The sequence below is a fragment of the Durotheca rogersii genome (genome assembly GCF_024521655.1).
Source record: "Durotheca rogersii strain YMJ 92031201 chromosome Unknown GGS23scaffold_1, whole genome shotgun sequence".
NCBI lineage: Eukaryota > Fungi > Ascomycota > Sordariomycetes > Xylariales > Xylariaceae > Durotheca > Durotheca rogersii.
Window position 1 is genome coordinate 1633121 of NW_026251232.1, and position 18403 is coordinate 1651523.

An 18403-nucleotide genomic window follows, 5' to 3' on the forward strand; every position below is an offset into this window, starting at 1 on the left:
ATGCTATTCTCCCAGCCTCATCCCAAAAAGCACAATCATTACAAGGCCATAAAACCCGCGATGCGATACCTCCCAGAGTCGCCTGCTCTGGTTCACTAGTAACCTCGATTGCTCGTAGATGCACCTCGACCTTTTCGTCACGTGGGCTGCCAACAGGAATCGTCGTCAAAAGACCCGTCCCCTGCGCCGAGATGCCCTAATATATATACTCTGCTGCTCCCCTCTGCCCATTGTGCATCCACGACCGATATATAAAATGAAAAAAAAAAAAAAAAAAACTCATGAGCCACTCGCATGATAGGTGCAGTTCAGAACGCCGATGAGTGTCTCTATGCTAGTTTATCCTTCAACGCCATCCGGGTAAACAAAGAAGCAAGTCTTGGCCGAGAAATAAATGCCGGGAGTATCGTATTAGGTCCTTGCAACCAAACTCGCGCGGGGGAACGACGTCGATAATGAGGAGGAAATGAGATTCTGAGCAGTCGACACCGAACAGATGAGAGCCTCGTCTTCGCCAAAATCGGACTTGGCATCTAGACCACCGCAGACGGCCATAGATGGGGGACGTGCGCTCCAAATCATCGTATTCTACTTGCGGTTGGATCGACTTTGGCTTCGTTCTGGGGCGCGACCACTGGCAACAACCGAGTCAAAATCGTAATGCTTCAGCGTGTGCTCATACTTTGTGTTGCGCAAGAACTTCGGGACGGAGTCCTGCCGACGAAGTTAGTTAGGGACGGGGTTTCTACGGGTTGGGCGAAAGCTGTTTCAGTGGTGCAACTTACACTCGCCATCAGCTTGAAGACTGCATTCTGGGCATCCTCAAACAGTTGGGTAACCTCGAGGAGTGTCTCGATCATAGCCACATCTTGCCCAACCGCCTTCGTCATGCGCGTAGCAAGATTGTTACGTAGCTGGTGATCGATGTTTAGTTCGCAAGGTGAGCCAGGCGCGAGGAACGCATTGTAAATGCCGTAAGCTTGTGCCATAATTTCCTTGATGCCGTCCATGGATGTCGTGTTGGGGTTCCCCCGCGCGGTCTTGATCGCTTGACGACAGCTCTGAACAAACTCCTCTACGTCGAGATAAAACGACAGGTTTTCCTCACAATGAGTCTCTCGTAGATTCTCACGAAACAGCAGCCGCAGTGCAGCGTCGTTCAAGATCTTATCCAATTTCTGCGTGTTCGCGATCCCCGTCCGGGATGTCACGTTCCCGTCGCTTTCCGAGGTACGCCCTCTCCCGCCCCCACCACTCACGATGTCTTTACCCCTGGCGGTTAGTTGGTATATTGCATTCTTCGTCGGCTGAAAGTAGGCAGCAGATGACGACGTGGCCATATAAGCCTTATCCTGCTGGACGGCTTCCATCAGCTCGTATTGGACAAACAGCGATCCCAACTCCCAGGTTTCGCGGCGGTCGACTGTCGTGCAGCAATCCATCAACCAATCCGAGCATGATTTGCCGGTGAACGTGTCTTTAAATGTTTTCCCAGCGACCCTGCGCTCGCTGGCCATCTTCACACCGGTAAGGCCATCCCTGTAATCGCTCAATGAGTCCGAATCGGCTGCACCAACGCTAGACTTGATGTTCAGGCCATGAGCGCCGATCATCCTCCTGAAGATGACCTCCATGGTCCCCCGGTCCATCACCAGCTTGTCGGTTGTGCTATCTCGCTCTAGAATGCATAGATAACTCATTCCGAGAGCGATGAGATCGCTGATCTGCCGTTGCTGGATGCCATTCCTCGAACAGAACCGATCTAGGACGCAGACTCCCTTCGGCGTCAGCTGCCACACGGAACCCTTCATGGGGTAGATCTGTTGCATTTTGCCGTCGGCAGACTCGATAAACCTGGCGTCGAGAAATCGCTGGCATATCGACCTAGCCATGTCCTTGGCCATGGAGAACGTCGTGGTCGTAGTAGTTGTCACGATGCGCGACGGATCTTTTGGATCCGGCATGCGATTCGACTGGGAGAACTTTAAAGAGCCCAGATTATTGATCGCATCTTCTGACAGAAAGGTATGCTCAACCCGCGTTAAGCGTACCCGATGGGCAGATAACGGAAGCAAACTGACAATCAAGGTCGAGAAGAGATCCTTGAAATCCTTTTGGAGGCAATCAGCAACAAGACAAAATTTTCCAAGACGCCATCGGGTTGGTAGGCTGATCGATCAGGCCCATCCATGCCCGCAGTAGCATCACCATCACGCACGCACGCACACATTATCCAAGCGCACAAATAAGAATCCCGACTCACCCTAGTGAATGGTCGATCGTCGTCCGTCATGCGGAGCAGCCGAGAAGACGTCTGATGCATCTTGTTCTCTAGACCCGGCAGTATGATGGGAGGGGGCCGGCTGGGGTCTGTCTCTGAATACGGCTTCGAGATGGGATCCTTCAGGGACACCTGGCTCGACAGCTTTGCGTCGGGGATCGGGCTCACGAACGGAGTCGAGGCGCTGGATGAGTTGCTGGAGAAGCTGCGAATCCTCGAGGACTTGTCCGAACTTGAGTTGTCGCTGCTTACGGGGGAGTCTAGAGCAATTGACAAGCGGCTCAGAGCAGAGGCAGACGGGCGGCTGCGAATGGTGGGCTCCGATATGTTGGCGATAGTCCTGTCAATGGCGGCGGCAGCAAGAGCAAACAGCCCCCCAGACTTCTGGTTCTTAGCGAAGGAGGGAGCCGAGCCAACGGAGGGCGTCGATTGGTGTCCTTGACGGAAGTAGCTCGAAGACACCAGAGCGTCAGAGACGGGCTCGACCTGGGATCCGGGACTGGTATATGTAGCCTTCCTGCCGGTAGAAGAGGGCTGCTTCTGGACCTGAGCTTGCGCTGAGACGTTACCAGTCGTGTCTATGCGGGATGGTGGCTGGCGAAGCTGCTGGTTCTTTTGGTCGTTTGGAGGTAGCGACGATGATGACGACGGTGGTGGTGGTGGTTTTTGAGAGGGTTGTGAAATTGCAGCCATCAAACGACATTAAGACTGGGAGGTAGATGGGGTCTTTTTTCTAGGTTGGCGTAAGCCGGGCGAAAACATTAGGGTCATATAATAGGCTCGGGTTCTCGTAATCTAGGGGGGGTGGAATTGGAATCTGGTCAGGCAGAGAGAGGAGAAGGGGAGGGCAAGAGAGAGAGAGAGAGAGAGAGACAGGCAGAGAGGAGTGTGTGGAGTTTCCAGTGAAGGTATAGAACGGTATTAATTGGGAAGCGGGACGGGGGGCTGGTTGGTTGAAGGATATATCAGGTCCTCTCTCTCTAGTCCGAACCAGGAAGAAGTACCTGAGGAGAGACGTCGAAGCGGTGCGAGCAGGTACTTGGTGTCGTTCCCAGCTCAGTCGCGTAGTAGAATGGGCGCATGCGCACGCATTGGGCGCCCAGGTTCGGTTGGTGAGGTATTGTGCTGTCGACGGTAGCGTAGCGTAGCGTGGAAGAGAGGGAGACGGGACGTACAGAGTCGAGATGAGGGTGTGCGTGGTGTGTGTGGGAGAGGTAGGGTAGGTCAGTATGTAGGGCGTCCACAGAGATGCGAAGACTGGACGGACGAGGTGGAGGGGCCCCTGGCGAGCTAGCAAGCGGGTCTTTTCCCTCGGCCACATGGGCATAAACTAGGCAAGTACGTACTACAAGGCTCGGGTACCTGGTACAGCCGATGGGTAGGTGCAAGGTTGCATCCATTCGACGTAGGTATCTACATACATGGGAGGTACGTTGCCGGTGCGAGGCAGACGGCAGCGGACATGGTATATCTGTACGTAGGTGTGTGCCAGGAGGGGGGGGGGGTGCTGCTGGCAGCAACAGGGCCAGGTACCTACACCTATACCTTTCCCCCCCTGCTGAGGGAGCCCTGCATCTTATATGCCAGAGTACCTGCCATGTACATATATACGTGCGCATGTACACGCCTACCGCATACAAGGTACCCAGGGCGCCTGTATGAGAGGTAGGTACTACCCACGCACATATGCATATCTTACACATGTACTTGATGTAACGCAAATGTGGGTAAGGATCAATTTACGGATCCATCCACCACCTACCACCTGCATGGTCACTTCAACTTAAGTGTGCCTTCTATACATACGGTCAGTAGGAATCATGAATGCAGGTGGGCAGGTACCTAATCTACTCACCTACTACCTAGGTAGCTACCTCCTTAGGTACCTACCTAACGTAGAGAAGGCAGACGCGGCATCCACAGCACTCGACAACGGACCTGCTCAGGTACCTGCTAACAGCCAGGCAGATACCCGCCCCCTCTCCTACCTGTAGGCAGGCTGGGGTGTATTGGCTGGGAAGATACTTGCCTCACCTTGGGACAGGCACCCAGCTGCCTTAGGTACTTATACCTACCTATCTTAGGTGCCTCCTCTACCTCGGGAGGTAAGTGTTTGCGCTGCCTAGGCTTAGGTGATGTGCTGCGCGGCCTGTCTAATCTACGTACGAGCCATCCGTTAGCATGGAAGGAAACCCGGTATTAGGAGATCTCTATGTCGACCTGTCCGTGTGTCGACTTGAAGTCGGCAGGTCGGCAGGTAAATACCTACCTAGGTAGGTAGGCACGTAGGTTAGGAAGTATACGCGTATGTCTGACTAGCGTACGGGCATCATGCACTGGACGGAGGCGTGTATAGTGGATATCCACGCGTACCCACGCGCCCAGAGGTATGGACCTACAGGCACCTAACATTGCCCGAGTTTCAACCTCTAGGCACATGCAGAACCCACCTGCCGCTTAGCGCCTACTAGAGGTATCTATAGCATGGGTCAGTAGACTCCAATTCTCATAGCTACCTAGTCCTAGAAGCGGGCTGTCGAAACGTTCTCGAGGTTCCCCACAGTCTATTATCGGTACCTTGGAAATATACTGATACAGGTCCTGACCTCACCAGCAGATTCATTCCTGGCCCCCCCCTCTCCCCCCTCGCATGGCAAGGAGTGAAATTAAGAGAGAGAGGGGGGGAGAGAGCAAGAGAGACAGAGAGCGAGAGAGAGAGAGAGAGAGATGAGGGACGTGGAGGTGAGAAGAGAGAGAGCTGCTGCCCTCAGATCTGGATCGAATAGCCTTGGAACCTGGTGAAGAATTTTGGGATGGAATCCATTGGCCATTCCATTCTAGCGCACCTGCTTAAGTGGGCTGCCACCTGCCGTTGGAAGCTGGTGGCTTGCCATGTGCGGTGGAGGAATTAAGCGCGTGTTGTGTTTGAGGGAGGGGAAGGAAAATGCGGCGCCTGGGTACCTGCTACCACCGGGACGTCCCATCCGCGCTCCTTTGCGGAGGTACACGGTACTTCGCGTCGTACGTGCAGCTGCATTCACACATGGATGGAGACACCCGTTCGACATTGGTGTATGTGGTACATGGCCAAGAGGCAGGTCGGCACGCACCACACTTGAATTCGCACCACCGCCACCACTACCACCACCACTACCACCACCAACCCCCCCCCCGACGTTCGCGCTACACGGTACATGCTGCGCGCTGCAGGCTGCTTAGTACTGCTACTATTGCATCTTCCACTGCGACGGTTGCTTGGGTAGTTACACTGCCGAGGCGGCCACGAGGCATTGAACGAACAAGCTTGGCCTAGAGATTTTCATTCCGCCCTTCCCACCGAATCATCGTCGGGCAGGACACACTCCACGTATTAAGTACGTCGTCTCGCCAATTACTCCCGAATTGCCCGTGTGGCTGACGTACCGGCGCGGGCTTCCGTCCTACAAAGTGTACCTGAGGCAAAGGCAGGCCAGAAGAGGGGGCGAGGGGTTTCGCGGCTAGAGGTACCCAAGGTGGGTGGGTAGACACATACATATATTAGGTACATATACGTACATGCACCGGGGCAGTGCACATGCTCATAGATTACAGGTAGGTACCTACCTCCTAGCATAGGAGGTAGGCAGACATTACTATGTACTTAGGCCAGGCAGTTCGAAGTGCCCGTTCATGACTAAGGTTGCCAATAACGTCGAGCATTTTGTGGGGCCGCTACACTACCACACTCGCCCCTCTTTTTCCCTCGTTTTTCCCTGAATTGTCTCGTTTCGTAAAACATGACAGAGACAAAGACGCCAACTACCCATCTCTACCCTACCCCACAGGCAATCTACGGGGAGAGGGCTGCCAACAACCCATTGTTATCTCCCCCCGTTGCTGTTCGGATGGTTTATCGTAACCGATCCGCATGACACAGGCTGTGCCTATATGGCTCCGTACAGGAACTGGGGAGAGTTGCTGCCGGTGGTTGCATATGGGAGGGGGGGGGGACGAGAGGGTGCGGGATCCATTCGCCTTCCGATTCTCACGCCCTCGACGCAGCTCAGAGCTCCCAACCCATCACGTGGTCGCTGCCGTTCATGATTACTACATATCACCTATTCTATCCTGCATGCACCACCATCGATATCAAGCTCCGCTGCCCTATAGAAAGATTCCGTCCCCCATCCGCCGTGTCCGCCATGTGGGAACTGTGGGTCCGCGAAGGACATCATCGGGTATGAGCTGCGCCAGCCCATGACAGCTTTCGCTGTATGAGCCGAAAGCGCCGCATCGCAGTCGCACCGGCGACAGAAACATACAGGTAAAACACGCGCACGACCGCGAAGCCGCATATCCCGCGCTGTGCACCGGACAGAGAGACGAGTTGGCCTCTGGGAGACATACTCCTACACAGAGAGGGGCGGGGTGTTTTGACGAATACGCACGTCGGCGGATACGGTACGGCATGAAAATCTTGGACTTGGCTTGCGTATGTGCGTAGGCTCTGTCTATACTAACTACTACGTAGGCCAGGCCAGGTAGTATGTTACATATAGGTACGGGTGTGTGCTATGGAGGTATAGGCGGTATTGTCCCAGGTAGTTGGGTGAATCCCTACCTACGTACTACCGAGACGCGGCCGGCATGGTCCAACATGGTCTAACTTGCCCACTATCGACGACACCGAGGCAGCGTTAGTTCGACTTGTCACGTCGGGTACCTTGGGAAAGTATGTGCTCAAAGGTGATGTTGTCTGCTGAGAACTGCCTGGCCTCCTCCTCGGGGTTGCAGGTGTGCACTCGGCTGTCGATATGTACGCACATACCTACCGGGTAGTATACCTACTTAGTATCTACCCTTGGTAAGGCCAACTCCACAACTTCTATCCCGCTTGCGTTGTTCCACACTAGGGCAAGGAGAGTCATACGGATATGTATAGCATGCAGGTAAGTACTCTAACCTAGGAATGGGTATAGCAGGTCAAGGTAAGTGAAGAGGACTTTTACACTAGCGAGAGAGCCGGTTTGACACTTATTGCTAAACTACGCCGTCATCTGCTACTACGTAGATAGTATGTTCTTTTTCCCCTCTCCCCCATGTTCTTCAAGAACGAGAGCCCACTTCACCTCCTGGTGACTTTCTGTCTCCTCGTCAGGCAGACTCCCCCCATCCCCTCTCCCCTCTCCCCTGCGGGCTATCAGGACTCGTCAGTGGTCAAGCGGGCCTCTTCTACCTCCACTCGCGTGCAACTCTGCTCCGCTCTTAATCATGCCTAGCATGTTTTTTCTCCAGGTGGCCCGATTTGTCCAACGTATTTGGTAGACCGACAGATCTGCACGTGCTGGCAGGGATTCCGCAGGGACGCCTTGGACCAACCAGGGCCGTCTTATCCTTCATCAGGCCTGGCGAGCTCTCTGCGGCCAGGGCGACTTTACCCTTTCTCCTCTGGTGGTTGCTTCGCGTGTCAGTTATGATTAATGATCCAGCCTCCTTAGGCCCTTGAATGACTTCGATACAGACAGTTCGCGGGACGTTCTCTCGGCACTGTGTGCGTTAGCACGCGCCTATCATCACGCACCTTTATACCTGTGGATGCATGTATGTATGTAGGTAGGTAGGTAGGTTAGGCATGCGTATCATGTAGGTATATATGTATGTAAAGATGTATGTATGTATGTATGTACGGATGGATGGATGTGGACGCAGGCCAGGCTAAGAGTATTTGGCATCGCCAGGTCTGGCGCCATGTCCGCAGCGTATCACTGTCATTATCTCTCTCGCGACCGTCAGCCATCGATGCCACACAGCCGAGACCATCTCCGAGTTACACCACCAACTCCGAGCTGGGGACTCCCAACCTCCTCGCCCTTCTCGACCCGACTTCGGCGGGCATACTGCTACACACCTCCTCGAGCGACTGTACGTAGGCACCTCATATGCACACCTCCCTACGTAGCGTCTACACATACATAGATTCGTATACGCATGCCATCAGCCTACCTTAGGTAGGTACCTAGAGAGTTCATACCCACACGCATTCACCCTACACGCCTGTAGGTATGAGGTGTGTGCGTATCAGGTATATCAATTATATGCACAGACAGAAGGATTGTCGTATCGCCCGCGAATACTAGGTATGTGCCTACAGAGTTGTCTAGATAAAAAGCAACAACCCCTCCTCTCCTCCCCTCCCCGGGTTGACCCCAGAGTCGGTGAATTTCGCCCGAGATATTGGGTCTCGTTTAAATCTAGATCCGATGGCCCACTTCGCCTCCCCGTCTGTTGATGTTGACGACGGAGCGGAGGGGAAGAGTTACATAAGTTAGATGTCGCCACAAGGGAGAAACACCCGGGAAGAAAAAAAAAAAAAACAACACGGCGTACACGCACTATTGAGATGTGATAATACATGCACATACGCGCATACGTTATGTAGACTAGAACCAATAGACTCCAGTTCCACGTGCGTGTGCCATGTGGTTCATCAAGGCGTAGTGTGAGAACGAAACGACGCCACCGGAACTCGCTTGGCCTATGTGTATATTACGGTGTGGCCACCACAGCACACCGCATACGCCGTCGACATTGTCTGTATCGCCGTCCATACAAATCCCGGCAAGTTGAGAGGCGGCATCCAGACATGAAATTTGCAGGCCAATATAGCCACGGGCCCGAGCCGGCATATCCAGGCACAGAAGTGTCCGACAGAACAGTAAAGTCCTCTACGGTGGGTAGACCTAGACGTGGGCGGCGCAATCACCAAGTCTTGACTGCCCGCCCCTATACATACTACCTCCGACTTGCATGTCCCCCATGGTTATGGGTGTACAAATAAATATGTGTATATATATGCATGTCTTCTATCGGATCTTGGCAGAGCGCTGTGCCCACTCCGCTGGTGTGTAAGTGTTGTATGGGAATACCTACCTAGGTACGTACGTACGGCCATTCAAATAGACTCACCTCCTCTCCACGGGAATTAGAGGTATCTAGCATGATGTACTAGCAGCAGGTGTGGATATGAAGGTACTCATAGGTGGCTATCAGACCGGGATCCATCTGGTACGGAAGCATGATAGAAGAGATGACGCTTACTAGATTGCATCGAAATTGAGAGTCATTTGCACACATCTTAGTAGGTACGTGCCTTTTTTTTTTCTTGCTCTTGGTTCTTTTCTGGGATTGTGCCTTGCGATAGATTCCAAACCTAAAGGTTAGCGACACGGGTGTATGTACGCGTCGGAGGGAGAGAAGGAAAGCAGCGAGAGGCCGAAGAGATCGCCACTCGATACCAAACATCGCGTTGAATTATGACCGAATGCTTGGTAATGCTGTCAACGCTGCCGGTATCCCCCCGTCCCCAACCACCCGGATCTGCAGGCGGATCTCAGTTGCGCCTTATCATCTCGATATCGTCTCCCCGTCTCGTCGGTAAAGCGAGGAAGCTATGCACATTCATACATCCGTCTCTTCATACTACCTACGTCCATGGCTGGGGCTCGACCAGGATCGCTTCCACCTCACCCGTCTTGCCGCAGGGCAACGAGGGACCGGCATGCACTGTGTCGTCGGAGGGTCGCCCATGGTCTTGTGGTACGGACACGCCGTCTCGAATGGCTAAATTGCCACAGATGAGGAGCCGAAATCCACCAGGACGGGGTGGAGAAACGCCCAATGCTTCTAGCGTTTCTAGAAGGTGATCATGAGATGAGCCCGCGGCTGAAAATAGCCACGGTCATCACCGTATCCGAACACAGGGGAGGGATGGGCTTCCTGATCCTCGACGTTTGACGTTTCGGTCCCCGACGAGCGGGCACCCAACACGTACAGCATTGGGTATCGAAGCGATGGACACACCGTATGCGACAACTCCTACGAGGCGGTGGTGCGATGGAGTGCTACCTATAACCTACGTATATCATATCGGATGTGCTTTCATTCCGAGACAGCAGAACCAAGACGTCGGGCGCCGGCGATTGTTTTAGCATCACGCGCGCGTCCAGCCTTTCCGGATTTCGATCGCTTCTTTTTCCGCCGCGCTCCAACATGTTATGCATCTCCACAGGGATCTGACAATCCACGTTTCTTGGCTCAGCCGCCCATATCTGACGACGATGATCCCAACTTCAGGCAATATCTACCTAATATATTGCACTACTAAGACCGAGAATGGCAGGGAGCTCTCCACGTGTCGGACGGCGCCCGTCAGGTCATCTCAGCTTCTCGAAGAATACCCATTCTAATACGGATCCGCGAGGAAGGGTGTCGCATGCCCGTAACCCTGCGCAGATGATGGACCTGAGAGGCATCTACACAGGTAACTAGGTATACATACTTGTCAGCGGCCGTACCGAACGCAGTAGATGCTTCGCCACCTCCGAATCATCGGAGTTCACGGTTGCCGACGTTGAACTGGCCTGGGGGCCACCTAAGTACGGTATTGGCAGGCAACTGGGTACCTAGGTAACCGACAGACATCAAATATAGTGCTGTACGGTACCGTTGCAGCGACGAGGCCGAGTCGCAAGCAAATCGTAAGCTGCGAAGTCTGCGATGCATTGCCACCCTTCTCCGGTCATGGCTCGCGCGAGCATTGTTATTAAGGGTGAAGAAGCGAGTCGCGGTATAAAGGGGCAGCTATTTTATTGGGTAGGTTAGGTACCTAATGCGATACGTGTCCGTTTCCCCTGGTAATACTGCAATTGTCCCCCACTACTGCACCACACTTTAGCCGCTACCGACCGCTTACTACGCGCTGTCTTTTTTTTTTTCCTTCAACCCCTCCTTCGTGGCACTAGACTATCTGGGGACACATCTGGGCGAAGCAGCATTCAATCTGTCAGAGCTCACAGCCTCCATACTATACCCAACCGTATATATGCATACCTCCCTATGTGTGGTGCGTGGAGAGGTGGCCGCGGGGAGAGAGGGGGCAGCTTGGAGTTGAACACCGGGGTTTTCTGCCCTGTCGCCGGTGATATTCCGGAAATACCGACAACTGAGTCAATCCTTTTCCCTTCAGAGCCCTACCCTACACATCGTCAGTCAGTTTCTCTCGAAATCTAGATAGAATTGTATGGAATATGGATGCGCCTCTGCCTACATCTGACTAACTCAACGGATGCAACGATAATCGTAACCAAAATAGTGACGGCTTGTCATCTCATGCTCCCTGTACACGTTGCGGGGGGGAGGGAGAGAGAAAAAAAAGGACATGCACCCGCCAACCCATCCATGCATGCGTCCTCGTGTTCTCTTATTTAATACAAAAAGAAAGAAAGAGAAAATCATGCAAAAGAAGAATTCCTAAGAGGCAGGTAGTTACTCAGGGTCGCTCGCTTGTCGACGAGCGTTGTTTTATTTAATGCATAGGTACCTACCCCCCCTTCGATAAGGCAATAATTGACCTACGGAGTACCTACATATAACGGCCTCCAGCTGCTGGAGGAGCCAAGGCAAGCAACGATAGGTACTCAAGGGCAAGTTATATACTACACGCCGTCGATGTTAGTGGGCATTGGCGTCCGTCCGGTGAGGTTCTAGCATGGTTTTTCTAGTTTGTCGAACCACCTGAGTTGCTGGAAGCACTTGTCGACGTCGGCTGCTAGTGCTAGACCCGTAGGTGTGTCGGGAGGAGGTACCGGTACTCGGATACATCGAAATCAGAGAGATCTTTGCCGAAGCCAGTCCACGTTATAGGGTGGAGCCGCCACGTGGAAAAAAGAGGCCACGGACCGAAAGTAGGGGTCAGCATCGCGTGCCGTGGATATTGCCGGCCCTATTGGGAATGTATTCCTGCAGATCCAAAAACGCGGCCGCCATACGTCGGGCGCGTGCGCCATGTATCGGTACATTCCCAGAAACCACGCCTCGGGTACCTCATGTACCTACCCCTAAGCATGAAAGGGCCCCGGACGCCCTTACCTAAGCCGGCTTCTGGCGCGAGGTGGCGCTGGTTGCACCGATGACTCGCTAGCAGATGAAATTATGCCGGATTGATTGGGCCGGGTTTTCCTCCTCCCAGACCTTTCCGTCGATGCCACCACACCGTACATTGTCCGATCTCGAAATGCTTCCACGCGTGGCCTCTGTCTGCATCCGTGTTACGGTGCCCTCTGCAACGCTGATGAAAAGAGGAGAGCTGGAGCATCACGACGCGAGGGCCTTGTCCTGTTCTCGCGCTGCCTGCCCACCCACCATGGCGTTCATTTCCGCACCACATGCGAGGGAGGGAGAGCACAAAGAGACGTGGTGAGGTTGGTGAGTGGAACTGCCCTGGCCTTCGCCCTCTCTCATCCTCATCCCCGTACGTAGTTCTGGTGGCTGGTCTTGTCCCTCGCCACGGAGAACCGAGAGCAGCAGCAGTAGCAAGCCCTTTCTCCCGGCGGGCTGGGAACTGACTTTACAGGGAGGCAGAGGAACAGATAGCGTGCTCGAAAGACCAATCCGTCTGTGCCGCTTGCCGCGTATACTGCCAGTCTGCTATTTTCGGGTCACCCGAGTTCCCAGGTCTTCCTCCCTCGTCCCGTCTGTAAAGGATTGCATCCCCGAGGCTGCATCTCGGCCACATGGCAAATAACCAGGCTCACCCTGTCGATTCTGGAACGCATTTCACGTCAAACGCCGTCCTAGTAGTCTGTTTCACCGAATTTCCACGTAGCAGACGCGGCTAGACGCATCACCCTCACGGCTACCGGCGGGAACGTTGACCCGGCAGTCCGGAATCGATCACCCGTTTTAGTATTCTGTTCATATTTATCGGTAACAAATAACCTGCCAACCCAACATGCGGCAGGGGAACCGTGCATTTCCTACGCTGCCTACCTGCCGGCACCCTGTACTTCCTCCTTTTTTTGGTCTCTGCCCCCTGTTGCGTCCGAATCTCGCCCCTCCAAGGATGCCTTACCTTGAGGGGTGAGAGAGAGTGTTGGACGGGCTCAAATCTTCAACCGTCTAAGCTTATTAAGCTAAATATGGCAACGGTGGGAGTTTAGGAACAGCACCAACAACCTGTGGGCGGGAATCCCGTTCGGTTACACGCACCAAGGCGTTCCCGAATGCTGTGAGTCGAATGACTCAAAAACATACCCGCCTCCTCCAGTTACGGCCCTGTCTTGAACTCGGGCTGAACGATCAGCTCATCTCACGGACTCCTCTCCATGATACTAACCACCAAGCAAGCGCGGCGCCCGTAATACCAGCTGGTGTATAAATCTTACCTGGATGAACTTCTCTACCCTTGACCTGGACGGCGTTCGGCAAGACGCGCTCATGAGGTGTGCTGCCAAGTAAGCCCCATTCCCTATACTCATAAGCCCGGCTGGACCCTGGCGAGCATTTCTAAAATTGGCGTAGGTTTTCATACCAACCTCGTCAGCTCACCCGGGTGCGTTGGCTTTTGAGAAGGGAGCGTGTGTTGTGAGACGACGAGCTTCACGACGCCAGATCAGCCCATGTGTAATTCTAAGTAGTTCTTCACGTCAACCGCCACCTCGCCTGAGAAATCCTTGCATATTCATTCCACCTCGCCGCGGCCGGTTCGCTCAGCAGCGGACGTGTCGGCATCCTCATAGGCGCGGTTCAAAACAAGCCGTGGCAAAACAGGCCGTGGCAAAAACAGGAGCGGTGGTGGCACACTCTCTGGTCGGGGTTTGCTAGGGCTGGGTCGCGTTGAGTATGGGATGCGCAAATATGCCCCAAAAGCGAGAGCTTGGCTGGGCCTGGCCGGGTGACGAGCGAAGCAGCCCATCGGGGGCGAACTGCCACTTCCGCTGCGATCGGCGGCCCGTAGCATCGACCTAGCTGAGCGAAGCCATTATTGCTCTAATTACCGAGTTGCAACGGCCGCTACATTACCCGCGTCAGTGAGACGATTCGCCGTCGATGGCGAGAAGCGGAGCAAGCCCTTGATGGCCGCGACCTGCTTTCGACGAGATGCCGGGGCAGGTCCGCGGGTCCGACTCTGAGCCTTCGGCTCCTCAAACTACAGGAAATGTTGTGGCCTTGCGAGAACGAGTGTGTGTTGTCCATTGTTTCGCTCCTCCTTTCCCTTCTCGTCCACTGGCCCCTGCATAGCGGAAACCAAGCTATCCCGTCCACGTTTAACATGGTCCTACATTGTGTAGGGACCATAAGATTTTAGCAGTCGCCTGGGTTGCCTTCTTTCCCGTATATCCGTGGCGTGCATGCTCATCATCCTCGGTGAGACGCCCGTCTCTCGTTTTCATGATTCGTACACAAGTAGTCCACGCAGCGACGAGGTCGAAATTGTGTGGTTCCACCCACGAGGACGATGGATAACGAATTCAAACAGGAGCGGACCGGCACCGGTGGCCATGTGCGTACTAGGCGTCACGTAACGCTATCTGTCTAAATTAATCTCACCACAACATGGCGGTAACAGGGTATGTCTCTTGGAACCTCTTCCCCCCTCTCCCCCCCTCTCCCCTTGCTCCCTATGTCATGCGGGACGGGATTATCGCCATCATCACCGCCTCCATGCTCGATTACTGGGTCACGTCTTATTCTGGCTGCCCTCATACGCGCTTCACCACGACCTCTGACTTAGCCTACCTTGGCCTGCCTGGGAATAACTTGGGTAGGCAGCCTGAACCCCGAGACCTGTCTCGATGTGCATATACATACGTGCGTACATCAACATTGATTCATGTCTACGGACCAATCGGTATGTGTGTATGTATGAGATAGGTATGTACGTACGGATATATGTATAGGTAGACAGGCAATACACCAAACCCTTGTTATTCGATATGTAGCCTAGTTACATACGTAATGCACATGTGCTGGGCGAGTTGCCGCCACCGCCCGACACAAGTCATGGCACGGCATAAATGGATATTTCAGGTGCCGTCGCCCTGCTACCGTCTGCTACACATACTATACCTACGTACATATATCCCAGTTGGTCCGGAGGCGTCTGCGGGTCAGCTTCGCCAGCTTGTTTCAAGAGATATTGAGGTATGGTGCATACATATTAATCATACCCAAGGCATCGTGCCTCTGTAGCTACCACAGCACCGCATAGAGAGAGGTACCCAGCCTACCTGGGTACCGGTATGTCCATACAAATAGGTACATCTTGTAGTATGCCGTACTGTACCGCTCCGGGGAGACCTCCCTCCTAACGTAGGTAGGTAGGTAGGTAGGTAGGTAGGTTAGTCCATAGCGTGTCCCGGGGGAGGGGGGGAGATAGCTGCAGTATCGCGCAGTGGGCACCTTAGTAGGTAGGTAGGTACCTAAGGTACCTCACATACATGGATTACCTAGGTAGGTACCTAACCTATATGGATGCACATACATACCACCTATACCCAAGACAAGTACCTACTAATATGGTGGTAGCGTCATGGCGGTACGACCACCGCGAATCTTATCACACCGCCATTGCAGGTACGAGAGGGGGGAGGGGGGGGAGGGGTGCCAACTTAGCCACCAAGCGCTCCAGGTCTTAGGTACCTAGGTTCCGACAACCCCTGGCCAGGTCGAGGAACGGCATTCTCATGTGGTTGCCACGTCGTCACATGAGGTTCGCGGCGGGGCCTGGGTTGCTGACCCTTGCGTTGCAGAAACGGAGGGAGAGGATACCCAGCTTAGCGATCCCACACGTGGCGGGCAAGCAACGATACGCGGAAAGGCAATGCCTGAGGTTCGAGATACTCGGTACTAGGTAGGTAGGTAGGTACCTAGGTAGGAGGTAGGCTGCTGCTGCACGCAATTGGTACTATTGGATATACCTACATGCATATGCATGTAGACGGATGTGTCTATCCCCATAGGCCAGGTACCTAAGGTCGAGGTACCTAAAGGGCTGGGCAACCGCCCACTGTCTCGTCTCCGGCGTCAGGTACCTAGGTAGGTACCCACCTAACCTCCTACCCGCGATCGGTTAGGAGGTAGGTAGGTAATAGGTTAGGTAGGTGCCTAACCTCTTTAGACACCTCAGCTACCTTGAGGAGGTAGTGGGCAAGGTAGGGCACCTAATATTATACTCATAGTGCGAGGTAGGGACCTAACCCGCCTACCTCATGACTTACCTGGCGGCCCTCGAGTCCGTTAGCTTCTTCTCTTCTTCTTCTTTTTTTTTCTTCCTTCCTCGCTCTCCTTTACTTCTTCGTCGACGACGCTAGAACCGAACCCCTCACTCTTCCTTGCCCGATCTACGGGTTCGCGAAATCTGTCCCATCGCCGGCTAATAAACCACGCCTAGCCTGTCTCAGAAGCCGCTTCCCCCCCCCCCCCTTCTGTCTTTGGCGTCATCGGACGCCGCCCCCTTCTGAGACACCTACCATCGATCAGACTGCCCACTCCGCGCGACCTTCGCTCTGGTCCCTCGGTCCCAGATGGCCCTGTCTTGTCTCTGCGGCTGAACGTCCGAGCGGCCGGACGGGTTGCTATCCCACGTGGTAGGACTATGCCAGACTTGCCTGTTCCGAGACTCGTCGGCGTTGCTCCTCGCGCGGCTGACGGCTTGTGCGCCAAGTGCTACGCTCGCAGGCGCTGTCTACTCGCCGCTCCGTCGTCGACAGGGTATGCGGTGTGCGGGGATCGATGGTCAAGTCTGAGACAGGTCGCGGGATGGCGGTGTCTTTTCGGTTCCTCCTTTCGACTCTCAGGATGCTCGCCGCGTAATCCCCCCCCCCCTCGCCGGTACCCAACACGTCATGCTGGGTCTCTCGGGTTGCTTTCCCGCGAGCTCGATTATCGCCTCAGGTACCGGGTATTATAGATCGAGGGGATCTCGGGAACCTCGCGTTCTTGGTTTAGGAACCTTCTTGCCGTCCTTCTTTTCTTCCTTCTCTGGCTCTTCTAGGTCCGTGGGAAGGCCCGTGTCCGACTGAATCAATGTTAGATAAAGCTTGGTTCGCGGACAGGCGTCGAGGGCACGGATCGCGTCAAAGCCTGGCGACGGAGTGGCCGAACAAACCCCTAACGCTGAAGCCGGAAGTTTTCCCTCCCCCCCCTCCCCACTGATCTACTAAGCTTCTGAGCTGTCATATGATGAGCACCAAGGGGACTTGTTATCTGAGTCTCGGCCGTAGTTCCTTGCACCGCTCTGGACGTACTTGCGGTACCCTAGACCAGCACATATGTGTGTATGTATATATGTATGGGTATACGTACATAATAGCGATAGCAACTATGTAGATCAGGGTTCAGGGCCCATGGTTGGGGCCTCGTTTGTTTTGTTTCCAAGTATGTACATACGTGGATGTATTCGACGGCCGAGCAATTCTCCTTACCAGGGGACTGTTACACTAAGATGTGGACGGAAGACGATAATGGCGGATAAGACAAGGACCATCTCCTAGGATCCGCCGTCGTATCAGCGGAAACGTGAGCCGACGAGAAGCGGAGCGACGAGCACACGATATCGCGACGAGCGCCGCTCACCGACGAATGGTTCACGGACGAAGGCCCGGATTCGGCCGAGTCCGGCGAATCCAGTTGCACGATCGAGCCGGCGCGAGTCAGAGATGTTGGAGATTGAAAATATTGTATCGCAGGGACCGGCCCCCGATAAGCCGTTCGTGTGTATGTATGTAGGTATTTTGGGTCGTGCGAGAGAAATGCCCTCCCGTCATGCTGATCCGGAACCTGTCTTCCTACTCACCTATACGGTAATATCCGCTTGTCGTGGTATAGCATAGCATGTGTGCACGTACGTGTAGGCAGGTGGAAGGGCGGAAGGGGGCGAGGGGCGCTGCGGCGGCACGAGTAAGACAATTCGATTATACGTATAGAGACAGACGCTCTAACTCAGTAGACGGACAACACGGTATAGGTTATTACTTCATCGTATGCTGTAGCCTGTATACCATACCTAATACTAACACGCGAACGCGCACATATACACATCGTTCGACACGTGAGAACTACATACAGTACCTACTAGACGAACCAACTAACTCACCACCTACAGTAGCCCTCCTCTCCCCCAGGTAGATTGGAATGCCCAGACAAGACGAGATAGATACCTCCCGACACCTGCCAGATGCCCATGTACACATCCACATGTACATATGTACACAGATACGAGAAACCCTCGCTCTCGCTCAGGACCCGACCGGACGATGCTGATAATGACGACACTCACGCGCCGACGACGATAAGGCGGTGTAG

At 54.1% G+C, this 18403-nt stretch overlaps 2 protein-coding genes across 2 annotated transcripts; one reads left to right on the plus strand and one right to left on the minus strand.

Moving 5' to 3' along the window:
- Window positions 1–259: 259 nt before the first annotated feature.
- Window positions 260–3519, minus strand: GGS23DRAFT_544764 (RGS-domain-containing protein). Its single transcript, XM_051514938.1, has 4 exons — window positions 3286–3519; window positions 2264–3014; window positions 786–2111; window positions 260–714 (listed from the first exon to the last, which is right to left on the minus strand). The coding sequence occupies exons 2-4, from the start codon at window positions 2972–2974 to the stop codon at window positions 589–591; spliced, it is 2163 nt and encodes a 720-aa protein (XP_051376993.1). The 5' UTR covers window positions 2975–3014; window positions 3286–3519; the 3' UTR covers window positions 260–588.
- A 3840-nt stretch (window positions 3520–7359) lies between these two features.
- On the plus strand, window positions 7360–7967 carry GGS23DRAFT_544766 (uncharacterized protein; the record flags this gene model as incomplete). The annotated part of the gene is made up of 3 exons (XM_051514939.1): window positions 7360–7476; window positions 7540–7726; window positions 7821–7967. The coding sequence occupies 3 exons, from the start codon at window positions 7360–7362 to the stop codon at window positions 7871–7873; spliced, it is 357 nt and encodes a 118-aa protein (XP_051376994.1). The 3' UTR covers window positions 7874–7967.
- Window positions 7968–18403: the final 10436 nt, after the last annotated feature.